At 49.4% G+C, this 23,017-nt stretch overlaps 1 protein-coding gene and 1 pseudogene across 1 annotated transcript; both read right to left on the bottom strand.

The window, feature by feature from the left end:
• Positions 1-559: 559 nt before the first annotated feature.
• On the bottom strand, positions 560-1,406 carry LOC137673698 (feather keratin Cos2-3-like; annotated as a pseudogene).
• An 8,732-nt stretch (positions 1,407-10,138) lies between these two features.
• LOC137673797 (olfactory receptor 6F1-like) lies at positions 10,139-12,454 on the bottom strand. Its single transcript, XM_068418815.1, has 2 exons — positions 12,365-12,454; positions 10,139-11,083 (listed from the first exon to the last, which is right to left on the bottom strand). Exons 1-2 carry the CDS (start codon positions 12,452-12,454, stop codon positions 10,139-10,141), a joined length of 1,035 nt encoding a protein of 344 aa, XP_068274916.1.
• Between the last annotated feature and the right edge of the window lie 10,563 nt (positions 12,455-23,017).

Below are 23,017 nucleotides of genomic sequence, written 5' to 3'. Positions count from 1 at the left end.
CCTCTGCAGTATGTCCCAACCTCTCATTCTTCTGATAATCATGAGGGGTCTCTTTATATCCTTATCTTATCCCCTGCCAAGATCAGAGCCATTCTCTGTGGGCAGCTTGGGAGGGCATACATGGAGAAGAAGACCACTCAGAGGCCCAAGCTGGGATGCAGAAATCTTTAATGAGTCTAAAGAGGGAATCAAGATCACTCCAAGAACAGGTCCTCAGTGCAAGGATCAAGTGAGGGACTGCACCCTTTGGCCATGGTGAAGTTCATGCAAGGCATCTGTCTGCCTTTCCCGCACAGTGCAGGTTGACTTTGGAGAGCCTAACAGCCCAGGGGAGGAGAAGAAAAAAATGAAAAGAGAGAAAAAGAGGTAGGTGGAAAAATGGAAGGAGAGACAGGGCCATGCTTTCAAAGAGCCCAGGCTGGACCTTTCCTTCTTGTGATTTAAGCAGGAGCAAAAGATGGTCAACTCTTGTGAAAGCAATGGCCTGAATATTCATCCTTTGTCCAGAACCATGTCCAGACATCTTAGGAAGAACTCCCAAGAGCTATGCCCAGCAGCTTTAACAGGGAAGGCATCTTCTGCCACAGTAGCGGCTAGAAATGCCAGAGAGGTCACAGCACCCAGAGTTGATGGGCACTCCATCACAGCTGAGGATGCGGCCAACAGCAGCAGAGGTGGAGGATCCCACAACAGTGTTCTGTGGGAAGGAGTTGAGGATGGGGCCAGGCAGGGTCACCACCACGGGGGAAGGCTCGATGACAACAGTGGAATTCTGGCACTGCCTGACACAGGGCTCATTGCAGCTGTTGGCCAGCGGGGTCGGGCCACAGGGCTGGCATGGCAGGCAGGGCAGGCACTGGTTGTAGCAGGACATGTCTTGGACCTGGAGATGCACCTGGGAGAGAGAACAGAGAGGAAGCAGAGCACAGGCATGGGTGAGCAACAGCCTGGTTACCGTGGTTCACAAAAGAACCAAGGCCACAAACGAGTGGGAAGCTAAGGACTGTTCCAGGAGCCACATGGTCTTCATTGCCTCATCCAGCCAGGACCCTACAAAGGTCAGCTTGACCCAAAGAAGCTCTCTTCTAGTTCATAAACCAAAAGCCCCCTCAGTCACATCCCAGCCTCTCTCTAAGCTGACATACTCCCCACTTCCCTCTGTCATGACAAGGAGCTCCAGGGTCAAGCACTGAACATAGTCGATATCACCTGAGATGTCCGTGAAGTGGACATCTCACTTTGGAAGAGGAGGATGAAGGGATTTCAGACTCACCTGGTTCCCAAGGAGAAGGAGGCAGAAGAAGTGGATGAGAGAGCAGGGACTTGGGCTGCCTTTTATACCTCCCTTCATTGCCACAGGACCAGGGGCACCCTTTGCAGAGGTAACAATTTTCTGACAAGCTCATCTTGAATGCAAACCATCACAGCTAATGATATGGGCCGTGCTTTGATTTCCAACACTGCTGCCTTTTCATTTCCAGGTTTGGGCCATGCCCATTCCCCAATGAAGGCTTCTTCTGAACACTGGGTTGAAAGGCCCCAGCATTTCCAGGGCAGGAATGCAGCAGTGCTGGCAGAAGCCTCAGCTCGAGTGCTGGATGGGTCCAGAGCAGGCAAATGATGTCAGCCTGGGTCACTCTGTTGGGACTGTTTGAAGTGTTGTTCTTCAGGCAGAAGGTCCAGACATCTTCATCTGGATGCCCAAGGGCTCATGTGTATGAGAATGTACCCTATCCTTCTCTTTTCTTCCTGATGGTCACTTGTTGCTGCCTCCTCAGATGTGTGCACTGTGCTGCTAGGTTTTGACCCTATCCTGCCTAACACTGCCTGCAGGAAAAATTTCTGGCTTGTTTTGACTTGTCTCCTCTCTGTCCAGTCTGTGAGTACACATATAATGCCATGGGCATGCCTGGAGCCTTGTCCTTTCCCAGAATACCCCAGCCCTGCTAGGATTGTCCCTGGCTATCCTCAACAGAGTCCACATCTGGTTATGTTCCTACAATATTGACCTTGACAGTCTAGAAATGTCAGCCCATGCGAACCTCATGAAGTTCAACAAGGCCAAATGCAAGGTCCTGTGACTGGGTCAGTGGAAACCCAAACATGGATTCAAGCTGTGTTATGAGTGGATTGAGAGTAGTCCTGCAGAGAAGGACTTGGGAGTACTGGTGGATGAAAAACTGAATAAGAGACAACAATATGTGCTTGCAGCCCAGAAACCAATCATATCCTGGGTTGCATCAAAAGAAGTGTGGCCAGCAGTTCAAGGGAAGTGATTCTCCCCCTCTCCTCTGCTCTCATGAGACCCCACTGGGAATACTGTGTTCAGCTCTGGGGCCCTCAGCATGAGAAAGACGTGGACCTGTTTGAGTGGGTCCAGAGAAGGACCACAAAGATGACCAGGAGGCTGAAGAACCTCCCCTATGAGAAGAAGTTGAGAGAGTTGGGTTTGTTTAGCCTACAGAAGAGAAGGCTTCATAAGACCTTCTAGCAGCCTTGCAGTAGTTAAAGGGGGCCTACAGGAAAGATGGGGAGGGATTCTTTACCAGGGAGTGTAGTGATAGGACGAGGGGTAATGGTTTTAAACTGAAAGAGGGTAGATTTTCTTTATATATTAGGAAGAAATTATTTACTGTGAGAGTGGTGAGACACAAACAGGTTGCCCAGAGAAGTTGTGGATGCCCCCTCCCTGGAAGTGTTCAAAGCTGCATCCATCCAAAGGTTGGATGGCAGCAACTGCCCCTAGGAAGGAAAGGACATTGGATTTGAGGCCACACCCCACAAACCCTGCTGCTATTGCACAGGGGTGTCCAGAAGAGACTCTCTTTCCAACAAGGGCAGTGCATCATGTGTAGAATTCCTGAGCCTGTTTCCCTGCCTGAATGTTTGTCTGCCTGGACTCAGGTCCCACTTGGAGTGAGTGCAGACAGTGGTTTCCCACTTACCTTTAGTGACCTTGCTGTGATCACAGGCAGGGAGCTCTTCTGGGAGAGCTCAGCCAGGGCAGAGTCCCCTCTACGTGGAGCTGCTGTTTCTGAGCTCAAGCTCTAGTGTAGCCAAAGCCCAGCCTCATTGCTTTCTCATGAGGTGATGGGTGCTGTGGAGAAGGGAAGAGTGGGGAGGGATGTACTTAGAATTTAGAAGGACCTTTGACAGCCTCTTCCGTACTTCCTTTATGACCAAATTGGAGATGAATGGGTTCAGTTAGAGGATGATAAGGTGGGTGGAAAATTAGCTGGACTACAGACACAGAGACACTCATGACCATGGAGGAACAGGCTGACAGGGATGTCCCAAGGATCAAAAAGAGCAAGGGCAAGGTTTTGAGTCTGGGGCAGGAACCAGCCCATGCAGTCATGTAGGCTGGGGACTGGCTGCCTAGGAAGCAGATCCACAGAAAAGGATGTGTGGTGTTAGAAGACACAGCTGAAGATGAGACTACAGTTTGTTCTTGTAGGTAAGGTGGCCAAATGTATCCTGGACTGAGTTAGTCACAGTGTTGCTAGCAGGTCCAGGAAAGTGACCTTGCCCCTTTGTCCCAATTGAGACCACATCTAGAGTACTGCTTACAGGTTGGGGTTCCCCAGTCTAGGAAGGATATTGGCATACTTATGTGAGTCTTATAAAGGCCGCCAAGGTGTTTAGGGCACTGTCAAACATGACATGCAAGGAGAGGCTGAGAGAACTGGGCCTGTTTATCTTGGAGAAGAGATGGCTCAGGGGAGACTTTTTTGCTTTCTACAGCTGCTTATTCAGAGGAGGCAGCGCCGACACATCGCACAGCTCCAGGGCGGAGCTGGTGGCAGTGGGCAACGGCAGTGGAGAGGAGATGCTGGGGCCAAAGGAGACAGCCAGTCTGGCAACAGGCAATGAGATGTAGAGAGACTTTTTACAAGGGCATATAGTGATAGGACAAGGAGTAACAGTTTTAAACTGAAAAAGGGTAGATTTAGATTAGATATTAAGAAGAACTTCTGTACTGTGAGGGTGGTGAGACACTGGCACAGCTTGCCCAGAGAAGCTGTGACTGCCCCCCTCCCTGGCAGTGTTCAGGGAGGGGTTGGATGGGGCTTGGAGCAACCTGGTCTGGTGGAAGGTGTCCCTGCCCATGGCAGGGTGGGGTTGGAACTAGATGTTTAAGGTTCCTTCTGACCCAAACCATTCTATGATTCTATGTGGGCAGCGGAGGGTGGGATGCACAGGGCTGGTGGGGCTGGCCGTGGTTTTACTGGGTGAGCAGGGCAGGCATCAGCTGTGGGTGGCCAGGGTTGTGCTTACTCTTCAAGGCATCTCTCCCCTTTCCTGCCTATCTGCCATCTCGCTTCCTTCCTTCCCCGTTCTGAGTCCCCGTTCAGTATCCTTGCATTGTCTCCACCAACTCTGTTGGTATGGGTTTGCTTGCATGTATGGCTGCCTTTCAATATACTCACTCTTTCCCTTGTGCATTCAGCAGTTATTGCCCTGAATTTAGCCCTCTCTCCTTCACTGTAATACCGACTCTCCCTGACAGTGTTCCTCTCTCGTCATTCATCCATCCGTCTTTTGACCCATCTCTCCATACATCTACCATCTCTAACACCTCTTCCTACTCTCTGAGAGCCCTCTTTCATCTTGCCCTCTGCTTTCTCCATATCTGTACACACAAGTTAGCTCTCCTGTACCTTTCCATAATTCCATACATCCTTGCATCCCCTTGTGCATTCACCATTCATTCTTGTTATGAATTCAGCCCTCTCTCCTACACTGTAATACTCCCAACTCTCCTGTCTACTCTTCCTCTCTTCATCTATCCAGCCATCCATGCACCTAATATTCATACCATCTCTCCATGCATCTATTTCAAACTCCATTCCAGCAATTTCCCCTCACTCCACAAAACCTCACCAGGATCACTTTCTATCCCCATCCCTATAGGCGCATGTCCCCATCCATTCTAGTCCAGCACTGTCTCACTGCCACTGTTCCTGACTGTTTCTCTGGGAAAAGAACAATCAGAGCTCAGTGATCTTTGGTGATTTTTGACCTTTCCTTCTTTCTCAGCAGTGCCTGAGGGCAGAGCCCAGGTGCAGCAGGAGCCTCGACAGAGACCACCCAGGGCACTGGCATCAGGATCACCTGCTCACACCTAACATACGGTCCACTGAGTTCATCCACTGGTACCGTCTGCTCCCTGGCTGAGGGCCCACTTTCCTCATGAGCAGTCTAAAAGGTTTCAAAGTGCTGCCGAGCCCACTGGAGCAGCTGTTGGTGGTGGCAGACCACTGGTCCAGCACCCTGTGGCTCGCCTTGCCCTGACAAGGGGAAATGGTGATGCATTACTGCACCCCAGGATACACCAGAAGAGGAGCATAAAAGACCACAGGCAGGGCTGGCTGTGTGTGATGGGGGCAAGGGGACATCCCCAACTGAGCCCACCAGGGAGCACTGCTGCTCTGCCCACCGGGACCTCCTTGCCATGCCTGTCCCTGGAAGAGGGAAAGTTCAGCCCTGTCCCCTTCCTCAGCTAGGGACTCTTGTGGAAGCTCTGGTTGTATTCCAAGGGAACTCCTGGCAGGTTTGCAGTCATTGGAGAGCAATGGCCAACCCACTGTCCTTCTGCCATGACCTCAACTGAACAAGAGGACCCTGAAGGCCTTGTGGGAGCAGGGCTATGAATGGGGGCTGCTGTGCTAACAACCTGCTTCCTGCAGTCCCTGCCAACTGTGAGAGCAAAGGGCCCTGGGTGAGAAGTGGCAGAGGAGCCCTGCTCCAGGCAGCAGACAGCAGAAGACATTAAAACCAAGTAGCCCTTTTGCTTGCCTGGGTATTGGGGTTCTGGGGCCCAGGGTGGCACAAGCAGCTGGAGGTGGTGGGTAATGTGGGTAGGTGAAGGGACACAGAGGGACTGCCTGTGCAGCAGAGAGCTGTGTTGCCATGTCCTCTCCCTGCCAGAGTGAGGGAATGTGTCTGTCCCTGTGCAGCTGGTTTCTGCAGCAGATGATCCTTACAGAGATGTTTCTCTTCAGATTCCTCCTCTATGGCCAGAGGTGAAGGGAGAGAGTATGTGACAGCTGGGTCCAGGCACTTCAGTGTGTGCCTGGTCCTCTCCCCATGCAGACAGTCCCAGGGACAGGGTGGACATGGGTGGGTGCAGGGCTGCCTTCTCCATCTCCTGCAGAGCTGGGTGCAGACCTGTGCAGCTGGCTAGGTGGTTGGTGTCAGGAGAAGTTCCCAAGGGATGCCTGTCCCTTTGATGGACAGTACTGAAACCCTGAGTCTGTTACCTCTCTAAAGAGCCTTCTTGTGGTAGAGGCTGGGGGACAGACCCAAAGAGGCCTGCCTGGAGCAGCAGGGAGAGGGTTTTGCTCCACCCTCTGGGCTGTGCTTTGGAGACGTCTTTGATGTGGCAGAGGCAGAAGAAGAGGTGAAGTTGCAAGCACCATTTCCCTCATGCTGGCAGGTCCCTGGGCACCCCATGAAGGAAGAGCGTGACATGGTCCTGATTTTCCTGGCAGCACTGGTGGGACTGGCAGACTTTGGTAAGATGCAACTTTCAGGTTGGGGAGAATGAGGCAAGAGTTTGCACAGCTGGTGGTGGAAGGGAGGAGGAAACATAAGTCCTGAGTCCCTGGGGGACCTGGGAGTGTTTCTGTAGAGAGAGCAAGGGCTGCAGATGGGTATGGCAAATAATCTGGAAGATGTCAGAAGTAATGGGCATAAGAGGAGGAATAAGACCTCCCCCTAAATTTGCACTTACTGAGAATTCTTAAATGTACTGCAAATACATATGAAGCCTGAAAGAGGGAAAAATGCTAGGGAAGGAAGTGATGCAGCATATAGGAGCTTCTCTCCTAGATGTGTTGGGTACAACACTACCAATCTCTGTAGGGCTGGTCGTAAACCTTGGGGGACAAACAGAGAAGGCTGACTTGATGCAAGAAGAGCTGAAATGCCGTACAAGGACAGGGCAAGGGCAGAGGATGTGGTGTGTCATATGAAGAAACTGTTCTAGCATGAAGAAGTGGTCAGAGGTGGGAGAGGAACAGTTCATGTCTTCTGCCGCTGAAGGAGACACCAGCAGTTGACATAGCTCAGAGGCAGATATGGAGAGAATCAGTGGCCTGAAAGACCAGTGAGTACGGCTGAAAAGCATAACGATCTGTGGGAGTGAGGAGTGGAAAGAACCTGCAAAAAAAAATGTGCAGGGACAAACAGGTCAGCCTTTCGGAGGCTAGGAAAAGTGAGACGGAAAGTGGGGACAGTGAGCAAGCCGATGAAGTGCTAGATGGACAGGTACACAGGCAAGCAAAGCTGAAAGTCTTTTCTGGCTTTACAGATCATGCGCAAAAGGACTCTGTGCTCCAATTCCCAGCAGAAATGACCATCCAGGTGGGACGCAGCACAGCTCTGCACCGCAATTTCTCCACCAGCTATTCCAATCCCTACATCTTCTGGTACCAGCAGCGCCAGACACAGTCCCCTCAGATGCTGTTCTGGGTGAACCAGTACAAAGCTCGTGTGGATTCAGGCAGGTTCTTCTCCGTGCTGTCTACAGAGGACTCCCAGGTGCTTCTGCATGTGAGAGATGCCGAGCTCCAGGACAGCGCTGCCTATTTCTGTGCACTGAGCCCACACTGGTGCCCACAGCTTGCAGCACTGCACAGAAATGTGGGGGTGCTCTGAGAAGCAGTTCCCTCCCTGTCACTGCTTGCATGTAGCTCTGAGCTCAGCCTGCCCAGCAGCAGCACCTGTGGGCTGTGGTGAGGCTGGGCCTCTGCCTCCCCAGCCTGTGCTGCTGTGAAGCACCTGCCAGTGTGACACTTACACTGTGTCTAGATCCAGAGTGTTTGATGATGGAAAGGGTCCAAGAAACCTGACTTGGAGGCTACACCATAAAGAAGCCAAACGAGGCTTGTAAGTGCCCTCAGCTTAAACTCACTGGTACACCGGAGTGAGTACTGAGGGCAAGTAACCTGTCAGCTCGTCTTCTTGTTCCCTTTCCCTGTGTCTTCACTGACGGCCACAGCTGGAGAACGAGGCTTTTGGTAGGAGGCACAACTGCCCTTATGGTTTTTCCACGTGGCCATAGTAGCCCAAGGAAGGAAGAGCCCTTCCTTGTCCTGCATGTGGGCATCCGCAAGAGAAAAAGACCCATCAGCCAGACACTGGGCAAGATTCTCCGTTCAAACCCTTCCTGTACTCATCCACTGCCAGAGAATGGTCCCACTCTTATTCATGTCTCTTCTCCTTCTCAGGAAAATCACCAGTGCTCATCTGGGAGGAACCCCTATGGCCCTGAGTTCATGCTGGTTTCTCTGTCCAACAGCTGGTAATCACATCTCAGTGATCTTGTTTCCTCCCATAGGCAACAGGAATGGTTCTGGGGACCTGTTCTCAGGCAATCCCACCCCCAGCACTGCATGTGGAAGCTCAGCTGGAGGCTGCTGACTTTCCAGCTGGATCCCACCCTGTGCATTGGGGTCTGTTGCTCATGAAACATTATCCAGTTCACCTGAGAAAGCCTGGAGTGCTTGATTGTTGTGCTGCTGCTGTCCCAGGGTGGCCTACCTCTCGCAAGTGATGTGGGTCTGCTCTGCCAGCGCTGGTGGAGGCTTTGCATGCCCCTATTTATCTCAGCGGGCTCTAGGCAGTGTTGATGGGGAATTGATGGCAGCCCTCAGTGTCCTGCACTCCACTGTGTCTAGGGTCCCTTGGGCATTTCACATCCTGCTTTTGATTGGTCTCCAGGGCTGCAGAGGGCTTCAACACCACAGACATAATTCTCCCCCCAAATCAACATCATCCCTAAGCAAGACTGAAAAGCAGTCATGGCTACCTGAGGATAGATCCAGACTCAGGCTCTTTCTCCAGACTCAATGGGCTTTCCCAGGGTTTTTCCCAAATGCCACTGAGAAAGAGAGCACAGCTGACAAGGGTGGGCATCAGCCTGTCCTTGGGCACTGGTGCCTGGGCCTGGCTGGAAGTCTAAGAGCGAAGTGCCCAGCACAGGTGGACACAAGAGGTTGATGAATCACCTCTAGAAGCACCATTGCTTCCAGAAGGGAGGAGTAGGCATTTAGTCTGGACTCAATCATCTCCCTTGGAGAGCTCTATGTTCAGGTGAAATCCATCCCACAATGTTCATAAAGGTGTATTTGCCCTGTCGATGCCTCCTCCTTATGAAGTGGTCACATGGACTCCCTTCACTGTCAGTGTGCAGAAAGAAGAGCTATGAGAATGTGATTCATCTGTTCTGAAATGAAAATTGGAAGGGGAAAAGCAAGTGCCCTTTGAAAGTGCTAATGTCCTCCCAATGAGTGTAAAGAGACACTTGCTTACCCAGCCAGCCTTTCACAGGTCTGTAGTTTGGGGACTTTGCCAATCACATTAAAGTGTTTCCACTACAAAGCCCTGAATGGGCGGAACAATGGACTGTTAAAAACTGATGTGGGGCTTTAGATGTGGAAATGCCCTGAAACATCTAGTATGAAGCATAGCAATTTGCATATTTTTAATTAAAAATTAAGAGGTACATTCAGACACTGGATAGAAGGAAGCAAGGGGAGTGTAAGTTTTGTTGACTCTCTTATGCTAGGAATAATGGCTATAGGTGAGATACCAGACTGCCAAATTTTATCTTGAACCAGAGCACGATTTAATGAAACAGTCACATGAATGGGACACAGACACATCCAGAAAATGTCAGACTAAATGGAGAAATACTTGCCCATTTCCTAAAGAAGTGAGCAAGCTGCTGGGACTTCTTTAGGGGATTCAAATGAATCCCTGACAAAGTGAAACACTTGGCAGACTGGAATAGAAACCTGTGAGAGGACCACTTCTCCAGTGTTCTGTTGGAGAGCTGTTTCTGGATGGGGTTTGTGACCCTTTCCAAGTGCTGGTCTTTAGAGCACTGTGAGGCATTCTGAATTTACCCAGGAGTGAACAGAGGGAGGCGGGAGCATTAGAATCAAGGCTCAGTCCAGCCTAAGATGGCTGAAAGGTGAGTGAGATGAGCTGACTGGGGAACTGGTTGCTTCTCACTACTTGTGATACCCAAGTTCACTTACGCTTCAGTGAGGAACATTTGCAGGGCAGAAGCTGTGAGAGGGAGGGGATGAATCTGTTTGCTCCCACTGAGACCTTTTGAAAAGCCACTTCACTTTTTCTGGAAAACCCGCCCCAGAGCTTTCTTCACTTCTTTGTTCCTGAGTGTGTAAATGAAGGGGTTCAACAAAGGAGTTACAACTGTGTTAAAGGTATTCACGAGTTTGTTCAGATCCAAGGAGTTCTGGGCTGATGGCTTGACGTACAGGAACATGGTGGAGCCATACCAGATTGTGACGACACTGAGATGGGCAGAGCAAGTAGAAAAGGCCTTTTTCCGGCCATGAGCTGACTTGATTTTCAGGATGGAAGAGATGATGTATACATAGGAGACCAGGGTGACCACACAGGAGGCCACCACAACAATTATGGACACTAGGAATGTTGCCAGCTCCACGGGCCACGTGTCACTGCAGGAGAGGGCAAGGCAGGAATCTATATCACAGAGGAAATGATTGATGACATCTGGCCCACAGAATGTCAGCCTGGATGTCAGAAAGGCCAGCAGTGAGATGGCCAGAAAGCCTCCCAGCCAGGAGCTGAGCACCAGCTGAACAGAGAGGACACTGTTCATGAGGGAGCTGTATCTCAAGGGGTAACATATGGCTACGTAGCGGTCATAAGCCATGACAGCCAGGAGAAAACATTCAGTGGAGCCTAGGGAGAGAAGAAAGAACAACTGGAGGATGCAGACACGGAAGGAGATGGTCTGGCTAGTCCCCAGCATGACTCCTATGGCTTTGGGAACAACACCTGTAGTGTACCAGATCTCCAGAAAGGAGAGATTACAGAGGAAAAAGTACATTGGGGTATGGAGGTTCCTGTTTGTCCACACAAGGGCTATGATGGATGCATTGCCTATTAATGTCAGGGAGTATGTCAGTGCAAATATCACCACAAGGGAGATCCGGGAATGCCACGTGCCTGGGAAGCCAAGGAGGATGAATTCTTCCACCCTTGTCCCATTTGCCATGTCCTCCCAAGTGTTAAGGTTCATCTGCAAAGACAGGAAAGTTTCTGTGAGAGTATGCATGCCTATGCTGGTCCTTTCGATGCTACTAGTAGTGAAACAAAGACATCATGCTTGCAAAAGCAGTTGGTACAGAGCATGGGAAAACAGCATCTACCCTAAGTTAAAGTTGTCAGAGAAATCCTTTGCTGCAGAAACATGTTTGGACAACTGGATCTGACCCTGAAGGTCAGGCTTACACCATCAAATGAACATGGAGAATTATTTATCAGATGAAACACAGGCATCTTGTTTAGAACATGGTGACTGTAATCACTTCTTTGAGATGAAAATCCCATTTAGGAAACTATGGACAGCAGGCTGAGGGTCTCCAGCTATGTGAAAGGCTGTTGCAGTGAGGAAGGGAATAACATACCTACACTCTTCAGGGCAGGCAATAGAGAGCTGTGATTTTAGCAAATGAGACTGACGGATCGGAAAACTGTCATGATAATGTGGCACTGGAAGAGATTTTCTCACCTCTTCTAGGTCAGTTTATCATGACGGCTTCTGCCTAAGATGGCAGAGGCACAGGACAGCAGGCTAGTGTGAGTCATTACTCAAGGAGTTGTATATTTGCTTTCTTCCAAGTCTCAGCACAGGAAGTTCTTGGAAATACCTCCATTACCTCCACTGATGTCTGCTTCTTAGCATAACTAGTAGGGGTAGGATTAATCTCTTTGTAATTTTGCCATCTCAGAGTCAGGGGAAGGACTTCTGCTGTTCAAGTTGAAATACTCCTATCCCAGCTCCTCAGCTTACTCTCCTTCTTTCTCAATGAACAGAGAAAAGGCACTAGGGAGACATGGCTCATCTCGCCTTATACACATGGCTAAAAGCCCTCTAGAAGTGCCAGGTTGTATCTGAGGACTAAGGCAGGAGTCTAGCAAGCAGCTCAGATGGATAAATCAGACATCTCAACTTGGACAGAGGTATCCATGTTGCAGTGACTGAAGGCAAAATCATCTGAGTTGAATCCCATCCAAGGTAGCTCTGCTGAGAAGAGAGCTGAAATGCAGGGTGTAATCTATGCTCTCCCAGCAGACAAAGGAGGATTCTTGATCAGTTCTTTAGGGGAGAACCGATCTCATCCTCAGGTAGGTATCTAAGACAGATGGAGATAAGCCACTATCTGAAGGACCCTTAGGAATTTACATACCAGAAATCTCATGTGGCTAAATAGCAGAGAAATCCCCCTTAATCTGACTCTTTTTAAATATGCAAGGCATTGGAAGTCTATGCTAGAGGTCTTGGGCAGGCTTCACTCACCAGCTCAGCCAATGGAAATGATCCAAATGACATGTCTTCATGCACCATCCTCCAGATGAAGCCATGGTCCCCTTGGCTGAAGGAGAACATTGGAAAGAGGTTGATATAATGGAGGAGCTCTGGAAGCAATGTCAGAAGTGTGGATGAACAGCTCTCACCTTGCTGACTCACTTTAGGCTGTACACAACTGCCTGATATTGTTTCCTCTCCATCCACCTGGTAGGTACTGACAGCTGCTGTTCCCGATTGTCTTTCCCCCTCACAGCCACCACTGTACTTCCACAAAGAGGAGCTTTGTGTGCACACACAGAGTGTAAAGTCTCTGCAGTTCAGCTCCCTATAGTGAGAGCATACATCAGAGAGTCATCAGGGTCGTTAGCATAAAAACATCCCCACACCCATCTCATTAACACACTGAAGCTCAGACTGGCCACACTGAGGAGACAGTTTTCTGTTTTCCCTCTCTGCGCCACAGGGAGTTTGATCTCTGGGGGATCTCATGGAATTGTTGCAGATGGATAATGCGCTCTCTCCACACAGGCCAATTAAAGAACAGCAATACAATTCTCTAAAGTGGCTGTCAGGCAGAGTGCTTGCCTCTTGCCTGCAGCTGTGGTATGTGAACATAGTCAGGACCTCAATGTTCTCTTGTATAGTCATTTTCTGACATGCACGAGATATCTGAAACAGCCATGTCCCAAGAGACTAAAAATATCCAGTATTTGGCGCTGGATACTAACATGGTCTTGAAACCTCCAGGGTAGGAGATAACTAAAGACAACTATGGACACATGAACACAGAGAAAGTAAGGTAAAGGATTCACCTACCTCATTTCCAAGCTTCTAACTGCAGTTAAGGCCTAAGTCTTCAGTCTTGCCTGAAGTGAAGATCTAAGTAAAGATCTAAGTGCAAAGTAAGACGAGAGATATGTAGGGGGAAATTGATCTCCTCTGCTTCCAGAGCAGTCGTCTCCAACTCATCTTTGCTCCATTCATCATCAGTGGGGAGAAATAGGCACTGTCAGGCCTCAGTTCAGCCCATTCAAAAGGCGATGTCTCACACAAATCAGGCAATCCATGTCTTAGAAATACCTATTTTTCTTCTGTTGACACTCAAGATGAACTAGACAACTGGCTTAAACAACACACACACACAGACACACAAATCTAGACCTCTAGGCATCTAGAGTTAGTTGAGAAGACTCACACCCAAAGAGAGGCTGTCTACACTGCCCAGGGCTACCACACAGGTTTTGGAATTGATAGAGTCAACTCCTGCAAGTCCTGTGTGCACAGGTTCAGTGTGGCTGAGAGAAAACTCATCTGCACTTGGTGTGAGGGGGAGGTACAGCTAATGAGAGTAATGTGCCCAGCTTGAGCCCGTTTGCTGACATAGAAGCCCTCTCCCTGCTATCTGTCTGTCCTAGAGTACCCTGGATGTGGATATGGGCTTTAGTCATGGGATGGAGGTGATTGTAGGGGTTGGTAGGACAGACAGAGGTTTCACTTCTGACCTCACAATGAAACCATGCACATGTGACCAGGTAGGCAGGCCCTCCTGTGAGCTTATGCTAGCTGGGGAGTTCAGAGGCCACAGATGATCAATTGCAGGATCAGTGTATCCAGAAAGATGGTTTGTCCCATTTACTGTGCATATCTGCTTTGGGATGGGATACGTCCTGTGTGTGAGCTGATGTCTCTCCACTGACTATGGGAAGAGTTTTCAGAGTCTGTTAGAGTGAGTCCAGAGGAGGGCCATGAAATTATCAGAGGGCTAGAACATCTGTCCTATGAAGAAAAACTGAGAGAGGTGGGGTTGTTTGGCCTGGAGAAGAGAAGATTCTGGGAAGACCTTATTGCGGCCTCTCAATATATATACAGGGCTTATAGGAAAGATGGAGACAGATTTTACCAGGGTCTGTAGTGACAGGACAAGGGCCAATGGTTTTAAACTAAATGAGGGTAGATTTAGATTAGATATAAGGAAGACATATTTTATGATGAGGGTGGTAAGACACTGGAAGTCGTTGGCAAGAATTGTTGTTGATGGCTCACCATTGGAAGTGTTCAAGGACAGGTTGGATGGATCTTTGAGCAACCTGATGCAGTGACAGATGTCCCTGCCCATGGCAAATGGGTTGGACTAAATGATTTTTCAAGGTCTCTTTCAAGCCAAACGATTGTATGATTCTACAATTCTATGATTTTTGCTGAGAACAAAGATCGTTCTGTGAGGTTCTTCCCTCCAGAACAGTGAGTTTGGGCTGAAAGAGCCTCTACAGGAGGATGTCTTTGGAATGTGATTTGGTCCCACAGTACTGAAAGGACATACCCACTGAAGGGATCTTGTTCCATTTCACTCACAACACCTTAATTTCCTATATTTACTAAGAGTGAGCTGCAAAGTATGGCACAGAAGTCAGAAGATAATCTGTCTCCCTCGAGAGCTCATTTGAGCACCGTGCATGGCAGGAATGGGGTGTGGCAGCACTCAGCAGCTTTGGCTTCTGTGCCCAGAGGACACTCTTGGAGGGTTCATCTGGTCCTACTGGTCATACTGGTCAGGGGTGCAATGTGTTTGACAAGATGAGGCAAGAATGTCTTTGCAAACACTTGATAAACTAGGAGGGAGGAGTTTAAAGTAGGTATGGAAGGGAAGGTCTACCATAGACTGAAGAGCAGGGATGTCACAAGGGGTAGAAGAGGTATGCATGGGGAAGAGCATGGCAGGGGAGGCTCTCACACTTCCCCTGTGGCACAGACGGTGGTGTAGTTACATGTCTATTGCACACCTCCTGCTCAAGAAGTGGAGGTAGATGAAGCCTTCTTCAGGCAGTTGGGGAAAGCCTCACAGTCACAGGCCCTGGTACTCATGGGTGAGTTTTACCACCTCAGTATCTGTTGCAGGAGGTAAATGGCAGGGCACAGGCAAACCAGGACATGTCTGGGGCATATGGAAGACAAATTTTTGATGCATACAATCCATGACGGGACTAGGGGAGAGGCTGTGTTGAACCTGCTACTCACACATGAGGAAGAACTGTTGGATGATGTAGAGTTCAAGGGCAGCCTTGCCTGCAGTGATCAGGAGACTGTGGAGCTTAAGATCTTCAGAGGACTGACCAAGACAAACAGGATGACTTCTGCCTTGGACTTCAGAAGAGCACATCTAAGTCTCATCAGGGACCTACCTGCTTGGCAGAATGTCATGGGAAACTGCCACGGAGCGCAGAGAGCTCCAGGAGAGCTTTCTGACCTTCAACAATAGCCTCTTCAGAGCACAAGGATGGTCTCTGCAGTGTGCGGAAAGGTGACTCATGAAAACCCAAAGCACAGCTGGAGTGGAAACTTGCAAAAGATGTGAAGGTAATCAAGAAAGGTATCTGTAAGTCCATTGGCAGCAAAAAGAAGGCTAAGTAGACGAGGGCCCATTGCTCGATGAGGAAAGGGACTTGGTGACAAACGGTAGGGAAAAGGCAGATGTACTCGATGCCTATTTCTCCTCCATTTTTACTGGTATGGGTTCTCCTCAGGCCTGTCATATCCCTGTGCCTCCCTGCAGACTCTCTGGGAATGAAGCAGCACCCAGAGTACAAGAAGAAAGAATAAAGGAGCTCTTACTACCACTTGCACATACACAGGTGCATTGGATGATACATCCAAGGGTGTTCAGGGAGCTAATGGGACAGTCTCTACTCAGTCCCTGGAAGGAAGATGGAGCAAATACTCTCAGAAGCCTTTTCTAAACTCATGAAAGGCAAGAAGGGGGTTGGGAGCAGCTGACATGGGTTTACTGAAGGCAAATCATGCCTCACCAGCCTCATTGCTTTCTATGAGGAAGTGACTGGCACTGTGGGGAAGGGCAGCGGCACTGGCTGTGTCGTACCTTGATTTTAGCAAGACCTTTGACATATCCTCATGTGTGCACACACAAGCACACCTGTACGCACACAGAGGTAGGTATACATGCTCACAGGCATGCACACACAGAGTTATGTGTGCACACATGATCTTACACATATGGGCACAGCCACACACATGAGCTTGCACACACCTAAAGAGTAACTCCTGTGTGCTCTTATAAAGAGGGGTGTGCACACATTTCCAAAGGAGACCATGTCCTTTGGAAATCCTGTACCAACATGTACACATAGATGTTCAAACACACATACTTACGCATATGCATGCTCCTGCACACATGTATTTGTAAACACATTTACATGCATGTACATGTACTGAGATGCACACACATAAAAGCACATATCCATGCACCTTGCCCACACACTTACATATACGCCAACCAATGTCACACTTGTCTATACTCACCTGCATGAAGGCACGTGCATGTGTTAAAACATATACACACTCATGAACAAATATGTCCAAACATATATGCACACAACATTTGTGCATACTCACTCTTACATGTGCATTACCCCAGACACGCACACATACACATGGAAACTCACACATGAGCACAGATAGATGAACGTATATGTGAGCATGGATATGCACACACATGACTGAGAACGAGGGTGCCTGATGCCAGCTCTCAGCCTCTCGGGATCACTGTAGACAAGTACTTTAGACACAGAATCACAGAATCCATCAGGTTGGAAGAGACCTCTGGGATCATCAAGTCCAACCATTGCCCTGACCACCATTTTAAGGCAGTGAATAAGGTATCATCAGCTTTAGTGAGCTCAAGAGGTTGAGAGTGGTTCAGTCAGCTGTTTTCTCACTAGAAAAGAGAGAGAAACCACAGCAGAGTCAAAGCTGCCACGACCTTTCCAGGCATTGAGGTTCTCCATATCCCAAGTCTGTGTGTAAAGGATGGCATAAAAACTAGAGAACATCCATACTGCTGCAGATAAAAAGAATTCCCACATTAAAAGCAAAAAAAATTTCTTCAGCCTTACATGTTCTCAGCTGTCCTAAGTGATGTCCTTAAGGGAGATGTGGGGGAACCAGGCCCAGCTCTGCAACAGGAATGGTGCCTCAGTGACATATTCAAATGGCTGCAGAAGGTGGTGTGCCTGTGACAAGCCAGACTCCCCACAGGCTGCAAACACTGAGGCTGGACACCAGAAATGATACTGACTGATCTCATAGGCACTCAGCCTCCTCAAGGCATTGCTTAAAATTGCTTTTATTAGCATGAAGACTAGAAAGAAAGAGAGGATAGTATAAATAACCTTACATCCCTTCAGATGCTGGAAACCCTGAGCTACTCTACATCAGCTGGTTAATGTTGGAAGGGACCCCTGGAGGTCACCTGGTCCACCCTCACTGCTTCAAGCAGGGTCACCTAGAGCCAGTTGTCCAGGACCGTATGTAGGTGTTTTTTGAGTATCTCTAAGGAGTGAGACTCAGCCACCTATTCCAGTACTCAGTCAGTCACACAGAAGAATAGAAAAGGCTGTCATCTCACCAACACACAGGACACTGTACAGATCCCATTCACAGAAGAGTTGTCAGTTGAGCTTTTGTTTTGTCTTCAGAAGAAACAGCTTTAGTCATCATTTCAACTGTCAGACACTACAGCCCTGCCAGTTGTTTATTGCATGTGAACAAATACCAGCAGTTTTCACATCCTTGTTTCTTAGGGTGTAAACCAAGCAATTTAGCAGAGGAGTAAGAGCAGTGTAGAGAACAGCCACTACTCTGTCTAGTGACCCTTGTGAGGTCACTTCCCATGTAGATGAAGACACAGAGGCCATAGAAACAGGCCACAGCAATGAAACGGGAAGCACAGGTTGAAGCAGCTCTGTGCCTGCTTCCTGCACAGCAGATCTGCAGCATGGTTCTTGCTCTGCACCTGTAAGAAGTGAGGAGGAAAAGGAAGCAATCAAGGGCCACACCGACAATACAGAAGCTGATCATGGCCATGTTGGCAGAAGTGCCAGCACAAGCCGTATTCAGGAGATCTGACGGATCATCGAAGATGTGGCAGATGTTCCCGTGCCCACAGTAAACCAAATGGGAGGTGATTATTGTATACAGAGCTGGAGGCAAGGAATGGGCCAGCCATGTCCCTGCCACTAGCCAGATGCACACAGCCTGATGCATGATGGTCCTGTAGTGCAGAGGCTTACAGAAAGCCAAGCAGGGGCCATAGGACGTGAGAGTGTAGAGGAAACATTGGTCCCTGCCCAGTAGCTGGGAGAAGTACATCTGGGCCGTGCAGCAGTGGAAGGGGATGCGTGTGTCCCCTGGTCTGAGGAAGCCCTCCAGCATCTTTGGAAGTAAGACTCTGGAGAAGCAGAGGCCCAGGAAAGAGCTTGCCCAGGAAAATATGCATGGGTGCCCACAGCCTGGAGGCAACTGTCAAAATTAACAGAATGAGGAGATTGTCCAGGAGGCTGAAGATATAGATGGTGAACTCAGCGAGAACACATGCTCAGATCTGTTGTGTGGGGGAGGCCCATGAGGATAATCTCCCTAAAGGAGATATTGGTGCCCCTTCTCCATGGTAAATCACGCCAGGGGCCAAATTGTGTATGATACACAAAGCCCGGTGTCTCTTATCAGCCCTAAGAGTCAGAGATGTACCAAGTAAGAGCAGGGAAAGTACAAATGTTGGACAACCTTCCCCAGCTTTTGAGAGGCACCTAGGACCTTGTAGGGCACAGTTTTATTCCTCATGCAAACTGGAATGGGGTTGGCATTCCCAGTAGACTGTTCTGTATGCAGATTATTTCTATTTTGGTTCCCAGACAGCTCTGCAATGACCATAGCCTTTCGGTTGTTAAATTCTGTACAAGTTTCAGATATCAATGAACTGAGAATCTGACTGAGCCACACTGGTTGCATTCAAATCATCAGTGGATATTTTAAATAAACACAAAAAAAATCTTTGGCATTTGAAATGTAAAACCTGCATGGATCTTGTGCCCTTTTCCTGCTTTTCCAAGATCTCTTTATTTGGGCAGATAAACCAGGGTTCATGCCAAGAGCCAGTATCAGCACTTCAGCAGTGCTGTGGCAAAAGGGCTTACTCATCTGTCAGAGGAAATGCCATCCCTTCCTCTTTGACAAGGACAACTGCAGACGGTATCATCATTGCGAATGGGACTCACTTTGAGAAACCTGGTCTACTGGCTGCCGACAGGGTCCATCTGTCAGAGAAGAGGAAGATCATCTTTGGTCATAGGCTGCCCAAGCTGGTAAAGAGGGCTTTAAACTAAAGTTGCCAGGGAGGGGAACCTCAGTCCGTCTCAATCCTGCCAGTTTGATGCCAGGGACAGCAATAGATACCCAGAGCCTGGAGAAGGATTGCAGATCAGCAGGAGAGTGCCAGAAGAGCAGCGCAAAGGAATTTCGGCCTCTAAGTCAGCTTCATAGGTGGCCAAACTTAAAGGCCTCTGTGCAAACACAAGTAACATGGGGAATAAACAACAGAAGATAGAGACGTGTGCATGCCTGCAGAACTATGATCTAAATGGCATCAAGAACACGTGGTGGGACGGCCCCTATGACTGGAGTGTGGGAATGGAAGGATACAGGCTCTTTAGGAAGGACAGGCAGGGGAGACGAAGAGGGGATGTCGCCCTCTATGTCAATGACCAGCTGGAGCGCATGGAGCTCTACTTGGGGATGGAGGAGGAGCCAATGGAGAGCTTATAGACAGGGAGGGAAGGCAACGACTGGAGATGTTATAGAGGGTATCTGCTACAGGTTACCTGTCTGGAAGCACTTGGGATTCTTTATGACCTCTCAGGAGGAATACAGGGCCTTGGCTTGGGAACTGAGAGTAATAGATGAACTCAGTGGACTATGCGATGGGCTGTAAGCAAGGGACGGTGATGCTGGTATCCTTGGTGGACTCCAGCAACAACTCCTGCTGCACCTGGGCTCTGCCTGCAGCAACTGCTGAGAAAGGAGAAGAAAAGCACAAAGAATGCCAAACAACATCCAGAGAAACAGTCAAGAACAGTGGCAGTGAGAGAGATCAGAATGGAAGGGGACATGTCCTCATGAAGAGGGATGGAGTGTGATGCTGGTGTGGGTGTGTGAACCGAGGGCAGAAGGTTGCAGGGGAATTTAAATTAGATGAATGAAGAAAGAGATGGAAAGATGGGATGAAAGTCACGTGCATGGATGGACGGATGGATGGATGGATGGACGGATGGATGATGAGAAGAAGAGTAAACAGGAGAGTTGGGTGTGTTACAGTGAAGGACAGAGGGCGAAACTCAAGGTAATGAGAAGTGTTGAAAGCACAGGGGAAACAGTGGATGTGAGGAAAGTCAGGTGTACATGCAAGCAAACTCATACTGGTAGAGATGATGGAAATGGAAGGGAGAATAGTGAGCCAGACTCAAAGAGCTGGAAAAGGGGCATGAAAGATGGCTAAGAGACAGGGAATGGGAAAGACGTCTTGAAGAATGAGAGGGAAGAGTTGGCCCTGGCACGCCTGGGGAACATCTTGGGCACAGTCCTGGCCCCCTGCCACAACCACCTACCCTGTGTGCTCAGAAGGACATTGGCCAGCCGCAGTAGCCCTGCACCCCAGCACTGCCACATACTGCATTCCACTGTCTGCACCTCAGTGGCACCCGCCAGCCGTGTCTCTCTGCTCTGCCCACAATGTTTCCTTTTCACCGCAGATGGCCACCACCAACAGCTCTGCCCTGAGGTTGCACCCCATACTGGTGCCAGCACCCCTCAGGGTCTCACCAGCGCAGAGAGTGCTCCGTGGCTCTGCATAAGCAAAAGTTTCTCTCCTGGGAATTGGACTCTCCCCGCGATAGTGTGACAACAAATGTGCCCATGGGTGTGCAGGGGTCAGGGAAGGCAGGGGCAGAGGGGTGATCATAGAATCAGAATGCAGGTACAAAAGGATGTCCTGAGATCATCTAGATCAACCCCTGCTAGGAACAGATCCCATGAGATCACGTTGCTCAAGGTCACATTCAGTCCAGCCTTGAAACCTCCCAGGATGGAGATTGCACAACCTCCCTGGGAAAACCGTTTGAGTTCTCATTATTTCTTTTAGCCTACTGCTTCATCAAATTTTCCCATGTTCTATCTGCTGTCCATTGCACCTAATCCTGATGCTGTGCACTTCCAGAGTCTTGGTCCATCTTCTCTGTCTCCTCTGGACAAGTTGTTGTAGAAAGCAAGAAGCTCTCCCCTGAGCCATCTCTTCTCCAAGATGAGGAGGCCCAGTTCTCTCAGCCTCTCCTCACATGTCAAGTTTGCCAGCACCATAACGAGCATAGTAGCCTTTTCTGGACTTGCTTCAGTATGTCGATATCCTTCCTGGACTGGGGAGCCCCAGCCTGGATACAGCACTTCAGAGGTGGGCTCACAAGAGCCAGAGGCGCAGGGTTGCTTTCCTGGTCCGGCTAGCAGAACTTTGACTAACACAGCCCAGTGGACTGCCTGCTCTGTCCCATTGGGTGTCATCCTCAAACTTCCTAGGATTGCCCTCCTTCTCACTACTCATGGTGTTCATGAAAACAGTAAACAGTGTTGGTCCTACGACTGATCCCTGAGAGGACCCAGGAGGATGTGTCTGCTACCTGGGTTCTGCACCACTGGTCACAAGTCTTTGTGCCTGGTAGTCCAGCCAATTTTCCACCCACCTTATCATCCTCTAACTGAACCCATTCATCTCCAATTCGATCATAAAGGAAGTATGGAAGAGGCTGTCAAAGGTCCTTCTAAACTCTAGGCACACACATCCCCTGCCCTTCCCTTCTCCACAGCGCCTGTCACCTCATGAGAAAGCAATGAGGTTGGCCCTTGTCTACACTAGAGCCTGAGCTCAGAAACAGCAGCTCCACATAGAGGGGACTCTGCCCTGGCTGAGCTCTCCCAGAAGAGCTCCCTGCCTGTGATCACAGCAAGGTCACTAAACAGAGGGGGAAACCAACGTCTGCACTCACTCCAAGTGGGTTCTGAGTCCAGGCAGGCAAACATTCAGGCAGGGAAACAGGCTCAGGAACTCTTCACACGGTGCACTGCCCTTGTTGGAAAGAGAGTCTCTTCTGGACACCCCTGTGCAATAGCAGCAGGGTTTGTGGGGTATGGCCTCAAATCCAATGTTCTTTCCCCACCAGGCGCAGTTGCTGGACACTCAGACTGAGATTCCTATGTGGGACATGAACGTCCTGGGGGCTGAACATCAAAGCAGTCATCAGCTCTTTGGCTCTCCCTGTGCAACACACAGTAACTCTGTCCTTCCACTCAGAAGACAGTGATATCAGGCGCCATGTTCCTTTAATTCAGAACCTGTTTCGTCCAAGGTCTCAGCCCTTGCCTGGCACAGCACCAGATCCATGAGCTGTACAAGTACCTTTGGCACTGGCTTGGACACGAGGGAGGGCTGTGTCCCAACCCAGACAGTACCAACACTGCACTGGATGCAGATCCACTCTGGCATGGCTTGCACAAGGCGGGCAGGATTCCTCAGGCTTTCTACAGGTCCATAAAGCAACGTCCATCCTTTTGAACTCTCTAGCAGCTTTGTCCTGGCCAGGAGAGGCAGGGAGTGACAACTATCACCCATGCTGAGACATTCCCAATATTGTTACACTGAGTTAAACTGAGGATCCAAACTGGTGCAAAATGGTTCTTGTTGGGGCCTAGAATCAGCAGCAGCAGAGTATGAGCTTTGGAAGGGCAGGAGAAGGAGGGTTCAGGAGG

This window comes from Nyctibius grandis, chromosome 26 (assembly GCF_013368605.1).
Source record: "Nyctibius grandis isolate bNycGra1 chromosome 26, bNycGra1.pri, whole genome shotgun sequence".
NCBI lineage: Eukaryota > Metazoa > Chordata > Aves > Nyctibiiformes > Nyctibiidae > Nyctibius > Nyctibius grandis.
This window is presented reverse-complemented; position numbering and strand designations above follow the sequence as displayed.

Coding starts and splice junctions, on each gene's coding strand:
- LOC137673797 (XM_068418815.1), bottom strand. CDS start 12,454: ATGTTCTCCTTCAGCCAAGGGGACCATGGCTTCATCTGGAGGATGGTG. Junction 11,084..12,364: donor CATTTCCATTGGCTGAGCTG/GTGAGTGAAGCC, acceptor CTGTCTTTGCAG/ATGAACCTTAACACTTGGGA.